The sequence below is a fragment of the Garra rufa genome, chromosome 24, assembly GCF_049309525.1.
Source record: "Garra rufa chromosome 24, GarRuf1.0, whole genome shotgun sequence".
Lineage (NCBI taxonomy): Eukaryota > Metazoa > Chordata > Actinopteri > Cypriniformes > Cyprinidae > Garra > Garra rufa.
Window position 1 is genome coordinate 18133279 of NC_133384.1, and position 15961 is coordinate 18149239.

Here is a 15961-nt window from a genome sequence, read left to right on the forward strand (position 1 = left end):
CCTCTAATATTCAGTGAGACTGCAAGATGGTGGGCCACTCTAAGGTGACTGAAACTCTGCGACAGGAGGTTGTTCAAGCCAAAGGGTTGACCCTTTCAGCCACTGCAAAACAAGTTGGCTGTTCTAAATCTATGATTTCTTGAATATTGCAGGTTTACAATGACGAAAAAGACTGGTCATCCATGTAAGACAAATGCACAAGAAGACAGAATAATGCAGAGACTCTCAATGGGCAATGGGTTCAACACTGCAGCTGGAATTGCTTGCCAGTTCAGTGCTGAACAGGGTAAGGATCTGTCTCAGCATATTTAAGAGACCTATAATAACTCGATTAGGACAAGCTTAAAACTAAAGTACATTTAAATTATTTTTAATAGTTTAAGTTTCAGTTAACAATAATGGTTACAACTGTAGTTTTCGGGGCTTTGTGTATTCTTGTGGTGCCATCATCCAAATACTTTTGTTGTGATGTTATGTTGTAGATGCGCAACGTTTAGTTAAATCTGAAATATATTGCATTGGCTTAAAAAAAAACTGTGCTCAGATCTAAGGCGCTATGGTAATGGCAATACTAACAGACTCTCTCTCTTCTTCTCTTTGTGAATCGAAGATTGAGTTTGAAGTGTTAAGGTGGATTATTTATCTCTCTGTTCTTTAACAGCTGACTGGCGTTAACAGCGAGCATATAAAGACCCATTAGAGTGGATGTAAATGAATGTGTCTCAAAGCAAAACACACATGCATTACAGACAATTCTATCAGGGTGTCTGACGAATGACCTTGTTCCCCTCCTCTGCAATATCGCCCACAGCTTTCTTTAGTAATAAAGCAACCGAACACACCAGTCAGAGCTTTTGTTGATGAAAATATCAGGGTCGTCTCTACTTAAACTTCTTCATCAGCACAATCTGTTTGCCATTTGCACAAGCGGTGAGGTCGAGACAACTGTGGCACGCAGCAGACACCGGTATTTAATGAATACACAGAGACAATAAGGCAGATGGGAACATGCCACGCTTGTCTCTCATAAGTTTGATAGGTGGGCTGAGAAGGTCAGTAACTCGCAAATAGCAACTTAGTCCAAAGCTCATAATTAGCAACTGGCTTTGGTGATCGCCATGGAAACTGCATATTGGTACTCAGATAATGTGCGGCTTACCATTGCTTCTGGTCGGCATCACAGTTGCAGTAGTATTTGGAGTCTGTACAGTTGCGGTCAATGCCACATGCACATTTCTGAATGCCTGGCACAGAGCCGCCCCAGTAAAAATGCTTCTCGTTACCACGGCCGACCCACCACGTGTAAGGCGTCCCATCTGCAAACACATAAAAAAACAGGGAAAGCACACCATTTATATTCATTCTGTATTAATTTGAATTTTACAATATTAAGTGAAATATTAAGTATTACGTAAGACCAACATTCTACCATTCCATCCATTCATCTATTCATCCACTGTTGTTCTACCATTCTATCCATCATCCATCCATCACTCTAACATTCCACCCATCCATCTATCAATCCAACATTCTATCCATCATCCATCCATCACTCTAACATTCCACCCATCCATCTATCAATCCAACATTCTATCCATCCATCCATCCATCCATCCATCCATCCATCCATCATTGTTCTACCATTTTATCCATTACCAATCCACCATTCCATCCATCCATCATTTTAACCTTGTATCCACCCATCATTCTAACATTCCATTCATCCATCCATCGTTCCATCCAACCATCCATCCAATGTCCTGTCCATCCATCCATCCATCCATCCATCCATCCATCCATCGCTCTACTATTCTATCATCTATCCATCGTTCTACCATTCCATTCATCCAGCCACCCATACATTCATCCATCATTAAATTCTTTCATCCATCCATTCACCATTCCATCCATCCGCTGATCCAACCATTCATCCAATGTTTCATCCATCCACCATTCCAACCATCTATCCATTGTTCTACCATACCATCCATCCATCCATCATTCATCCATCTATCAATAGTTCTATCATTCTACTGTTCCATCCATCCAATGTTTTGTCTATCTGTCCATCTCTGTTGTTCTATCATTCTGTTGATTATCCATCCCTCTGTCATTCTACTATTCCATCCATCAATCCATCCATCATTATAATATTTTATCAATCCATTCATCCATCCACAATTCCATCCATTTATCCATCAAATGCTCCATCCATCTTTCTACCATCATCCATCTATCAATTGGTCTAACATTTCATCCATCCATCTACCAATCGTTCCATCATTCTATTGTTCCATCCATCCATCATTCTACCATTCCATCCATCCATCCATTCATCATTTTAATCTTTCATCCATCAATTCATCCATCTATCCACCATTCCACCCATCCACCAATCCATCCATCATTCTACCATTCCATTCATCCACCCACCAATCCAACCATCCATCCAATGTTCCATCCATCAATTATTCCATCAATCCATTGTTGCTCTACCATTCTATCCATCATCCATCCATCCATTGTTCTACCATTTCATCCATCCATCCATCAATCCTTCCATAATTTTATTGTTCCATCCATCCATCCATCCATCCATCCATCCATCCATCCATCCATCCATCCATCCATCCATCCATCCATCCATCCATCCATCCATCCATCCATCCATCAATCCTTCCATCATTTCATTGTTCCATCCATCCACCCACCCATCCATCCATCTATTCGTTGTTTTTTCATTCTATCTATCATCCATCCATTTATCATTCTACCATTCCATTCATCCATCCATCCATCCATCCATCCATCCATCCATTTTTCTATCATTCTATCATCCATCCAACCATTTGTACATAGGTTGTTTTATAACTCTATCTCTATCATATATCCATCCATCCATCCATCAATCTTTCTACCATTACATCTATCCATCATATATCCATCCATCCATCCATCCATCCTTTGTTATTACTATCATCCATCCATTTATCATTCTACCATTCCATCCACCATTCCATCCATCTAACCGCTCATATATCATCCATCCATTCGTTCATCCATCTTTTTAAATTTTCATCCTTCCATTCATCCACCCACCATTTTAACCATCCGTCTACTGTTCCATCAATCCATTGTTCCCGATCCAACCATCCATGCATCCATCAATCCATCCATCTATCCATCCATAAATTCCAAATAAATTCCAAGAAATCTTTGTCCATGGATGACTTTAACATGAGATTAACATAACTGCATGAGAGACTACAGATTATTTAAATGGTTAAATAAATAATTAATACTATGAACATTTTTAGGTCCAGCATAACCAGCACAGTTCAAATCAGTTTAAATCTAAAACATTTTCAGTTTCAAAGTCGAGTAAAAAGAATGTAAACATGGTCAAGCAAGCCTTTTGAGTCAAGGACATTCTTGTGTAAATAGATGTTTTTTATTTCTAAAAGCCTGCCATATACATAAATAGCACACATCAAAAATGCAACCATCCTTTTTTCAAACCTACTTCATTTACATTACATATACATGTACAGTATTTGACAGATGCTTTTATCCAAAGCAAATTTTAAAAAGTTTAAAACAGCAAAGCTACTTTTTAAACCATTTCATGCATTCCATGGGTGTAAAACCCATGACCTTGCCATTGTTAGCGTCACGCTCTACTGTTTGAACACCAGCATAGCTACAGAATCTACCACAGGACTGAATCTCTGAACAGCTGTTTGACGGCTGCTTATAACATGCAGACAACAGTAATTACAGTGCTTGAGATTTGAAGAGTACTTTACGGTCTAGCCCACAGATACAAGTACTAATTCCCTCTGTGTGTAAAGACACAACACGCTCAAAAGGATTAACACTTGGCTCTTTGGGAGCATGCATGGAGCTCTAGGGGCTGCTGGACTGCCATTCTCAAGCGCTGATGTGCGTGCAAATGCCCACATCTGCATGCACAGAAGGAGGCAAGACAATCCAAACACAGTGTAGAGAGCTGCCAAGTGCACTAGAGGCATACATACACACATGCGTACACCCACATAAGCAGAAACCAAACCACACAAGCACACACTGTCTCTCACAGCAAAACAATGGTTTCCTCAATTTACTTTATTAACCTGCAGAGAGATGAATTGCAGATGAATGCTGCAACTGTTTGTAAATGATCAGAACTTCACAATCATTGAGTTGAAACACTATTTCAACAGCTGACACACTGTTAGCTGCTGTCATCATATATGGAAGAGCCTAATTACTTAAAACAAGCTTGATTCCGCAAGGCAGCTCCAGGGGAAATACGTGTAAAATGTGCTGTGAGATAGAGCTCTGTGCGGATGCCTGATGTGTGACTGCATCTTGAGCTTTACATTAAAATAGAAAATGTGCTTTGCTGTGGCAGAGTAAATCTTGTCAATGAAATTGATAAAAAAAATTTTGTTGAGAAAAGGTTCTAGATTTTACAAAATGGAAGGAGATGCATCATGAAATTTAAAGAAAGAACTGCTTCAGAAATTAATTGTATAATAACAAATAAAGATAAAAAGCATTAAACAAGCTCTAAAACAGAAAGTTAACTGTAAAATTTACTCATTTACCAGTATATACAAAATAATATATGGTATTACTTCAGACTCATGTTGGATCTTGTTTATGCTGTTACATTTTTAATAATATGTTCGGAACATCTCAAAAATGTAAATATGGTTCAAGTTGGGTTTTTTGAAGTTTGACATCTTTTCATTGACTAACATGTTTTTGTTGGCATGAATTATATGCCATTTTATTATATGACAAAGGAAATATTTAAAAAATGTAAATAAATGTAATTACAAAATGTAATTTAAAAAACATTTAAAGACAAAAAAGTGAAAAAATACAGAAAATTACTGAACAAAATTGTTGACAAAGGGTTTTTGTAAAGCAAAAAAGGACACATCATGAGGTTATTTAAACGATTCCAATTGAAAATTATTATTACAAAAAAGTAGATAGAACAAATTTAGAAAAAAGAATAAAAGAATAAAATAAAGAGCGTTAAACAAGCACCTAAAACTTTGTCATCTTATGTTGTTGACTCAAATTATGTCAGTTCACTCTAAATTTAAAAAAAAAAAAAAAAAAAAAAAAAAAAAAATATATATATATATATATATATATATATATATATATATATATATATATATTTTTTTTTTGTTGGGACACATTATATGCCATTTCACTCTAACTTAATAATACATTTTATGTTGTCATGAATTATTTGCCATTTCATTCTAAATTAGTGCATATGAATTTTTTTTATGTAATTACATGTAATTAAAAACTGAAATTTAAAAGACATTTATTGTAAGGGGAAAAAAAAGAAAATGAAAATAATAAAATAAAGAGTGTTAAACAAGCACTTAAAACTTTGTCAACTTCTTTTGTTGACTAAAATTATGTCAGTTCACTCTAAATTAATATAAAAAAAAATGTTGGGACAAATTATATGCCATTTAATTCTGAAATAAGGCATATGACAAATAGTAACTATTTTTAAAATGTAATAAAAAATTTAAAGGACATTATCTTTAAGCCCAAAAAATGTTGAAAAAATACAGAAAATGACTAAAAAAACTGTTGACAAGGCATTTTTGTTTTTTGTAAAGAAAAAAACGACATCATGATGATATTTAAAAGATTCCAATTAAAATGTACAAGAAAAACATTAATAATACACAAAGTATATAAAATAAATTCAGAATATGCTAAAATGAATAGTAAAATAATAACAAAAAATTATAAAAAAGAACACTGAAAAAAATAAAATGGCACAAATTATATGTAATTTCAATCTAAATTAATGCATATGACAAATATATTTTTTTAGGATATATTTTTTAAATGTAATTAAATGTAATTTCACTCTAAATTAATATATATTGCATGAAGAAATACTTAAAAACTTACAACAAAAAATAGTGGGGGAAAAAACTTTTATAAATTTGTGATATTGATTCACCCCTCATCTCCACAAAATTAAAAAAAAAAAAAGTTAAAAAAAACATATCCACAGCTCGACCAGAAAGTCCCATCATCTCAAGGACTTTCATCTTCACCACACTTAATTAGTAGCAAAGACTCCTGCTATTCCACTACGGAGCCGGGAATAAAGACTTGCGCATTTCAGCCTCAGCCGACAGAGCTGACAGATACAGGAGGGACCCGCACATGGCGACTGCAGGCAGGAAGCCAACCTCCCCGAGTGACTGAAGACATGCCAAGCAGCAGCCAGACAGAGAAACCGAGTATGAACGACAAGAAAAATGAACAAACAACAGAAGAAGAAAAAAACCCATCATTGTGATGATGGACAGGCATTATGACAGATGGTGAGTGGTCTCTGACACACACCGTACAGCTGGTACTCATGAAATGCCGTTGAACCGGGAATGCTGGGACGGATGCAGGTGCATAAGAAACATGGCCAAAAGACACACATGTACACGCCTCACCTGGCCTTCCGGGGGTCTGTGGTGATTTGCAGTATGAAGTCTACGCCTCATTTAACTCTAGGGCCAATAGAGTTTGCTTCACCAGTGTTATCTGCATGGACTGCTTCCTGTTTCCCTCACCTCAGCTCACACCAGGCTCAATCAATCACTCCATTCACTCTTGGCTGGAAACACAGCCGCCGGGCCAGGCTAATTTAACAGGGAGATGGAGCTCTTTTTGTGCTCCTGCTGGGTTCTGAAACTGAGTTGATTGTCCATTTGTAACCCAAACCCAATGATCGTTAAACAGGTGTAAACAAGATTGGCAACTCCGGACTCTCAGGAACGGCTGCAAAGCACAGTAACCACAAAAATTTCTGTCCAATTTTAAAGGTTAAAGGGGACATTGGATGCAAAATTCACGTTTACACGGTTTGCATATAAATGTATCTTAGCAGTATGTGGACACAACCACCCAAAAAACCTAAAGTCTCACTTATCAAGCTGTTCTGAGCAGTATGGCGTCATACTGATCAAGCTCCACCCACGACCACTGATGGAGTGGGACTGTCCTGTATAAGCGTATTTCCGCCCTCAGCCAGTTGTACACTGTCTGCCATTTTCTCAGCGCTTGAGCAGCTGTAGCGACAACGTTTCGTAAGCAACGCAGGTGTTTTGTATTTGAATGTAAAAGTGAACATAAGAGTGTTCATTTTCTCCCGACATCAGAGTCACCGAGGACGCAGTGGATTAGTTTTGTTTTTGATGGTAAACGAATACACATAAAATGGAAGAGAGGGGTGGAGTGAGCAGTAGCGCATTATCATTTAAATAGACATGCACCGAAATGGGTCAGAGCTGTTTTTGACAAGGTAAAAAGGTTTCATGAAGACCCTACAGAATCATACCAACTTGTGGAAAATGGGCATCTGATGTCCCCTTTAAAGTCACAAAATAAATATATGTGACCCTGGACCACAAAACTAGTTGTAAGTAGCAATGTATATTTGTAGCAATAGGCAACAATACATTGAATGGGTCAAAATTATCGATTTTTCTTTTATGCCAAAAACCATTAGGATAATAAGTAAAGATCATGTTTCATGAAGATATTTTGTTAATTCACTACCGTAAATATATCAACATTTAATTTTTGATTAGTAATATGCATTGCTTAGGACTTCATTTGCACAACTTTTAAGGCGATTTTCTCAATATTTTGATTTTTTTTTGCAGCCTCAGATTCCAGATTTTTAAATAGTTGTAATTTGGCCAAATATTGTCCTATCCTAACAAACCATACATCAATGGAAATCTTATTCAGCTTTCAGATGATGTATAAATCTCAATTTGAAAAAAAATAAAAATAATAATAAATAATAATTGACCCTTGGTTTTATGGTCCAGGGTCCAAAATAAATATATGTCATGATCTTTCAGAGTTTTGGATTCTAAACATTTTTACTGCCACTTTTGGTCAACTGATATGTCCTTGGTTTTAATTTACTTTAAAAGGTATTATATATTATATATATATAAATCTTACCGATCCCACATTTTTAAACAGTTGTTTTGTAGGTTCAACTGAAAATAATTACTCCAGATAGTGTGTCAACATACCCTGTCAAACGTAACCATTTTCCTGTGCAGTAAAAATAAAAATACATAATCGTAATTTTTGTAGCCAACACTCTTAAAAAATATAGGCTTCAAAGTGATGCCATAGAAGAAATTTTTTTTTTTTGGTTTGTTTTGGTTCTTTTCTGAGAAAAGAACACAATGCTGCAGACAACAGATAGCCAAATGCCCTTATTATCACGGTTTTCTATATTGGTGGAGTAAATAAAATGCTGGGTAGCTGGTGTTTCATATGTGTTTGGCCAGTCAGCATACACTTACACCACTGGTACTTCCTATAGAACTGTTTTAGACCCTACTCTGAAGTAGGAGCTAATTTAGTTCCCACAAACAGAGTTCTTAGAACTAAATACATTCCTAGTTCCTGCGGCGCAAACACACGAAAAAGCTGAAACTTCTGCCAATAGTTCTAGGAATTATAAAAACATTCCTCTGGTGTGAAAGCCGCTTAAAGAATCTTTTTTTTTTGCACAAAGAACCTTTTCTGCATTTGAAAGGTTCCATGGATGTTCAAGGCTCTTTATGGAACCATCGATGCCAATAAAGAACCTTTATTTTTAAGAGTGAAAGCTTAATGCTAAAACTGGCTTTCAAAAACCAACTAGTGAACCCTGAGAAAATATGTGACCCTGGACCACAAAACTAGTCATAAAGGTTTTTCAAAATTGAGATTTGTACACAATCTGAAAGTTGATAAAAATATGATAAATAAGCTTTCCATTGATGTATGGTTTGTTAGGATAGAACAATATTTGGCTGAAACACAACTACTTGAATACCTGAAATCTGAGGGTGAGAATGAGAAAATCACCTCCAAATGAAGTTCTTAGCAATGCATATTACTAATCAAAAATTAAGTTTTGATATATGTACGGTAGGAAAGTTACAAAATCTCTTCATGGAACATGATCTTTACTTAATATCCTAATGATTTTTGGCATAAAAGAAAAATCAATCATTTTGACCAATACAATGTATTTTTGACTATTGCTACAAATAGACCCGTGCTACTTAAGACTGATTTTGTGGTCCAGAGTCACATATTAATTGGTTTAAAAAGTCCCAGCATCCTCTATATACATTATGAGTATACAGTCTATGCTTGATATTCACCTTGATCAAACCCCAGTGTGAATATCATGTATCACCTCCTCCGTAACGATAAGCTGGAGGTTAATTTGATTTCTGCGGCAAATGAAAGCAAGGAAAAAGAAACTCACCACCAACAACAGCTGTTTAGGGAAAACACTAAAAGAATTGTTCTCGTTTACTAGATTCGCACTGTATTTGCATGCGTATGGCTCCCCAATGAGCCTGATGTGTCTCGAGAGCCATTTTATAAATGAAACTTCAAATTCTATTTCAGCGCCAACATTTCCAACACTTTCCCTGTCTCTCATTCTTTCTCTCCCCTCAAACAACAGAAACCTGGCACGAATATTTCAATCCCTCCCAGAAAAAAAATCGATCGGCGAGACACAAATCTCATTTCCATCGTATCTAGTTCTTCTTGCCTGGGACCCACATTACGCCATCCCTTTCAAATTTGCAGCTCCCTGTCACTTCAAAGGACACGTCCCTCCATCTTTATCAGTCCTGTCTCCTCTAAGGTCCCCTCGTGCCTCGTCCCATTTTATCTAAGTGATGTAAAAAAGGGTGACGTCTGTCTTCCACCCTTTCATGTGAGAAGGAAAGCCCAGCCGCCACATGTAAATGCTGGGATCTTGGCTCGACACATCAGGACCTTGAATGACAGCTTCATTTTCCTGTCAGGAGGATCACAGCGGCGGGAGCCAGCTCTTCAGAGCCAGAACGGCTGTTCACGTCGCCGTCCATCGCGAAACGCCTGTCTGCCTTTCCATGGGGAAAGTCTGACACGATAGCCAGGAAGAAGAGCTCATCAGACCAACCTAAATTGGGAGAGCACTGCTTTCCTCCTGGAAAAAAAAGAGGCAGCCCCCACATTGAAACCTGGCACTGATCGAAAATTCATCTCATCATCAGTCTGGCTGAGGAGCTTCTCTCTGGAGGACATGGACGGCTCTTTTCACAAGTTGGGGAGATTACTGTTGCATAATGATTCGCTGACAGTACAACCCACTGTGTAGAATGAACCCCAGTGGGAGCCTGGTATTGATCGACACTCTCTCTTTCCTTAAATAGAGAACGGCTTGATAAATGGGCCTTATCGAGCTTATCTGTTACGGTAGGTGTGAGGAGACACACGCTGATGGATGCTTTTCAATGAAATATAGAGGAATTAGTAGAGCACAGACTGAAATGCTTATGTCTCTGGTGACTAAATGTGCACAAAACATCATCATAAACAATGTGTGCAGGGTAATATGGACAAAAACCATCTTGAGATGTTCTGGTGGGAAAGACAAGCTCAGATCTGTTTCACATTTCATCTAGATTCAATATCTTCAATACTCTTCTACATGTAGATTCATGTTCTGTCTTTAATATGAGGGAAAAAGCAATAAAAATGACAAAGTGAACAGGTAAACTCGAACTAAAAATCTATCATTGTGATAGTTCATCCAAAAGTTGTTCCAAACCTGTATGGCTTTCTTTCTGATTTAAATAATCATTAGCATTCATTATGTGGGGAAAATGAGAAAGATCACAGCAATAACAACGTTAGTTTTGTGTCATTTAATGCAATTAAAAAATAAAATAAAAAATTAAGTATAAAAAATTGCTAGATTTATGGTGTTAATAACTGTGGAAATGCGTCATCACAGTCCATGGACCCCAATGACTTTCATTGTATGGATAATACAAGGATTATTATTACAGAAAAAAGAAAGTAATACAGGTTTGGAACAACATGAGGGTGAGTAAATGATGACAAAGTTTTTAATTTTGGGTATGAATAACAATAACCATCCATTCTCTGAAAATCATCAACATATCAGTTAGCATGTGATTTGCTATCCTTTGTAAGAGTTTAATACTGCAGAGCGCATTCTGCCAGATATTCCACAGTCTCCCCTGTTTGTTCACAGTCTGCCCTGAGGTATTTCTCTCCCTTCTCACTTTTATCACAGAAGTGAGATGCTGTTCTGTCAGACAAAACTCCCTTAACAATATCTCTATTGATCCACCTGGCTATCTGACGCCGTTTCTATTTGACTTCGTTCGGCTTTAAATTGAGACCAGAGAGTGATTTACACTCTAGCAGTTTGCACTAGCCAAGCCCCTCTCACTTCTCAGTCTAAAGGAGGTAATTGGACATCCAGAGACAGGTAATGCACAAGATATGGCATCATTAGCTTCCTTGTTTCCCTCCAGATAACACAAAATATCCAGCCATCTCCAGTAGTCATTAAAAAATCCTCCGGGCTGATATGGCAGGCAAGATATAAAAGGCCAAAATATGTTTCATGACTGCCAAGCAGAGGTGAGAAGGGTCACTGGTCCAAAGTCTACATTCATGTGCTGTGTGAATCTGCCAGAGTTTGAAGAGGATTAAGATATGGTGCTCAGCATGGATTTTTTTAGGAACTATGAAAACTTTATAAAAGAAAAATTATATAACTCTTTCTGTGATAAATGTTCAGCAGCCATTACTCCAGTCTTCAGTGTCACATGATTCTTCAAAAATTATTCTAATATGCTGTTTTGGTCCAGAAGAAACAAGTGACTGTTTTTATGAGTGAGTCAATGAATCATTCAACATGTCAATAAAAAAATGATTTATTTAGGAATGAAAACAAGTGGTCTTTATGACTGAATCATTGACTCATTTGTTAAACTGATTCAAAAACAATAAAATAGGAATAAAATAGGTGACTGTCTTTCAAAAACAAAATAAGTAAATGTCTTTAGAAATGATTCAACGAATCATGCATTCAACATAATCGTTCAAAAATACAGATTCATTTAGGAACAAAGAAAGTGACTGTCTTCATGAAGAAATCAACAAACGATTCCTTTAACAAATTTATTCAAAAATACTGATTCATTCAGAAATGAAACAAGTGATTGGTTATGAGTAAGTCAATGAATCTTTCAACAGATCAATAAAAAAAAAGATTTATTCAGAATGAAAACAAGTGACTGTCTTTATGAGTGAATCACTGACTCGTTTATTGAAACGATTCATTCAGGAATAAAATAGGTAACTATTCTTTTGCAAACAAAATAAGTAAATGTCTTTAAGAATAAGTCATCAAATCTTGCATTCAACATAATCGTTCAAAAACACTGATTCATTCAGGAATAAAGTGACTGTTTGTATGAGTGAGTCAATGAATAATTCATTCAACAAATCAATAAAAAATGTTTTTTTTCAGGAATGAAAACCAGTGACAGTCTTTATGAGTGAATCATTGACTCATTTATTCAACCGAAAACAAGTGGCTGTCTTTAAGAGTAAATCATTGACTCATTTATTCAGCTGATTGGTTCAATAACAGATTCACTAAAGAACAAAATAGGTGACTTTTGCAAACAAAATAAGTACATTTATTTACTTACAATTCATCGAATCATGCATTCTACATAATTGTTTAAAAACACTGATTTATTCAGGGACAAAATGGCTGTCTTTATGAAGAAGTCAATGAATCATTCCTTCAACAGATTCATTCAAAAATACTGATTCATTCAGAAATGTAGAAAGTGGCTGTCTTTATGAAGAAGTCAATGAATCATTCCTTTAACAGATTCATTCAAAAACACTGATTCATTCAGGAACGAAGAAAGTGACAGTCTTTATAAAGAAGGTAACAAATCATTCTTTTAACAGATTGATTTAAAAATACTGATTCATTCAAGAATGTAGAAAGTGACTGTCTTTATGAAGAAATCAATGAATCATTCCTTTAACAGATTTGTTCAAAAACACTGATTCATTCAGGAACGAAAAAAGGGACTGTCTTTATAAAGAAGTCAATGAATCATTTCTTCAACAGATTTGTTCAAAAATACTGATTCATTCAAGAATGTAGAAAGTGACTGTCTTTATGAAGAAGTCAATGAATCATTCCTTTAACAGATTTGTTCAAAAACACTGATTCATTCAGGAACGAAAAAAGTGACTGTCTTTATAAAGAAGTCAATGAATCATTTCTTCAACAGATTTGTTCAAAAACACTAATTAATTCAGGAACGAAGAAAGTGACAGTCTTTATAAAGAAGTCAATTAACCATTCTTTCAACAGATTCGTTCAAAAATACTGATTCATTCAAGAATGTAGAAAGTAGAGATGCGCGGATGGGCTCAATCGTCACCCGAATCCGCAGCTCCCCCACAGTTCTACTCTCTCTCTCTTCCCTTCCCCTGGACTCGAACACACGTCATCCCGCCACCTCCCCATATCCATGGGGGAGGGGGGCGGCTCACCTAGCATTAGGAGATGAGGCCTAACTTACTTGAAAAACCATGCGGTCTCAAGGAACTCTCAAGGAACTGGAAAAGGACTTTCTGAACTGAACACATACGGAACCAATGCACAACAACAAGAGCTTGCAAGTATCCGTTCTTTCTACAAACGTAGATAGCTGCGTTTAAGGCGTTTTATGAAAAACGATTTCAGGTTGTTCAGAACCGTTCATTCCTGTACCATGCAACTCTCTCTCTCTCTCTCTCTCTCTCTCTAACTCTCTCTCTCTCTCTCTCTCTCTCTCTCTCTAACTCTCTCTCTTACGCGTTCTCTGTCTATTTGTGTTTTATGTACGTTGTCTATGTGCGATCGTTTGTAAGTAGAATAGTTTAATAAACAACCATATATTCAAATATAATGATTCACTGTGCTGAATGCTTACATTACAATAGTCACTTAAACTGTTTCGATCTCATATTGCTACCTTAAGCCCTATTTTGTTCAATTGTTTTAACTCCGTTCTGATTAGTAAAACACGTTGCCGTGACGACGAGCCAACGTAAGAGTAATGGGTATCACTGAAGAATTTGCTGGACAAAGAAACAAGTCGATATCATCATTACTGTTACTGATCAGAAACTGGAAATTGCGTATATTTAATGACGATTATTATACACAATTTCCTGTGAGTTAAACTACTTTCAAATTCCTACATCAATAATAATTATTATTATACCACTGCGCGCCTAGCCTTATATGCTCTCGCGTATGAATGAACAGGCAGCATCTGTGGACAGCGCGGGCGCGAGCACATCAGGCACAATCGTCAAATATATTTCAAAAGAAGCCGGCGCCACGGTCCTGACCACATCACTGTCTTTACTGGGTGTGTTTAGGGAATAATTAAATTTATTAACATGCGACTGAATTAGCTATTCATGTGTTGGACTGTCATGATTTTGGCTAATGCAGGACACTGCTGAATGATGCGCATCAGAGAAGTGGGTAAACGCAAAGCCGACCAATGCACTACACCACTGCATTACCATGCTCAATAGCATTAGCACAGGCATAACTCCCTTCAAACTTTATATGGAATGTCACCGTTTCTGTCACCAAAAACTTCTCGAACAGGCAAACACACACACACACACACACACACACACACACACACACACACACACACACACACACACACACACACACACACACACAAAAGTAATCGTCTGCCTGATGAAAAACGTATTTAAAACATGTTCAAGTTTTAGAAAATGTAGTTATTTGCATCATTATTGATTTATCTCATCCACCCGCAAATAATCAGAATGAATTTTTTTACTACCCGACCCACCCGACCCGCGGATTATCCGCAGCGCCCGGGGATATAACCGCCATCCGCGCATCACTAGTAGAAAGTTACTGTCTTTAAAAGAAGTCAATGAATCATTCCTTCAACAGATTCATTCAAAAACACTGTTTGTATGAGTGAGTCAATGAATCATTCATCTGACAGATCAATTAAAAAACTGATTTATTCAAAAACAAGTGGCTGTCTTTATGAGTGAATTATTTATTCAACCGATGGGTTAAAAAATACTGATTAATTCAGGAACAAATCATTCTAATCATGCTGATTTGGTCCTGAAGAAACTTTTCTTATTATGAACAGTGGTAAAAACAGCTGTGAATTTATTTGAAATAGTGTAACAATTTATTGTAACAAAGTTCACTGTAATTTTTTAGCCACTTACTGCATCCTTGCTAAATAAAATCATTAATTTCTTTCCAAACAAAAGAAAAAAAAAAAGAAAGTTTGCAAACTTTTGGGTTCAGAAGTTAACAATATAAAACTGGAGATGTATTCAGAGATGTATTTTTTGGTACTTTCAGAACAAGTGCCAGATTTGAAGAACCACCCACATACAAATTAATGGATTTACTTACTATTTTGTAGTGCTGTGCCGCTGGGCCCGGTAAAGACATGACATCCATCACAGAAATGCCTAATAATATTTGTAAATGAGAATACAGTGAAGCTCATCTTGTTCGGAATTAATAGTCTTCTTCTGAAGGATATCATAAAATTTAACAGTTTCCCCTGAATTATTGAAGATTCGGAGGATTTAAGGTGAAAGCTTCTTTGCAGCAGCGATATCAAGCTGATATAAATACCTCCAGCACTACATTGAAGGGTTTTAGAATTCCATTAATGCTTTACACCCTTTAGCCAAGAGAATACATTTCTGTCTGACTCTCCACTGCTAGAAAATTGGCATCACAGGTGCAAAGTATAATATGACTGAATTACACAGCACTGAAGAGGAGCATGATCGCAGGAGATCAAAGGACACCAAAAATAATAACAGATAAAAATAAAAGTTTTTTTCTAAAATGCCACATTTAAATAAGTCTACGTGTGTTTGGGCATTGAAAAGTTTAAGAAAGCTCTGGCATTTATTCTTCAGAGCCCATCCTATTGTTTTATTTTCCCTTTGAATAACTTTC

General features: G+C 36.5%; 1 protein-coding gene across 1 annotated transcript in view; it reads right to left on the minus strand.

Annotated features, from left to right (window-relative positions):
* The window catches only part of cntnap2a (contactin associated protein 2a), a 598272-nt gene that overhangs the window by 139699 nt on the left and 442612 nt on the right, over nucleotides 1-15961 (minus strand). The window contains exon 14 of the mRNA XM_073831069.1: nucleotides 1160-1316. Within this exon, the coding sequence (XP_073687170.1) occupies nucleotides 1160-1316 (157 nt within the window). The remainder of the gene's footprint in view (nucleotides 1-1159; nucleotides 1317-15961) is intronic.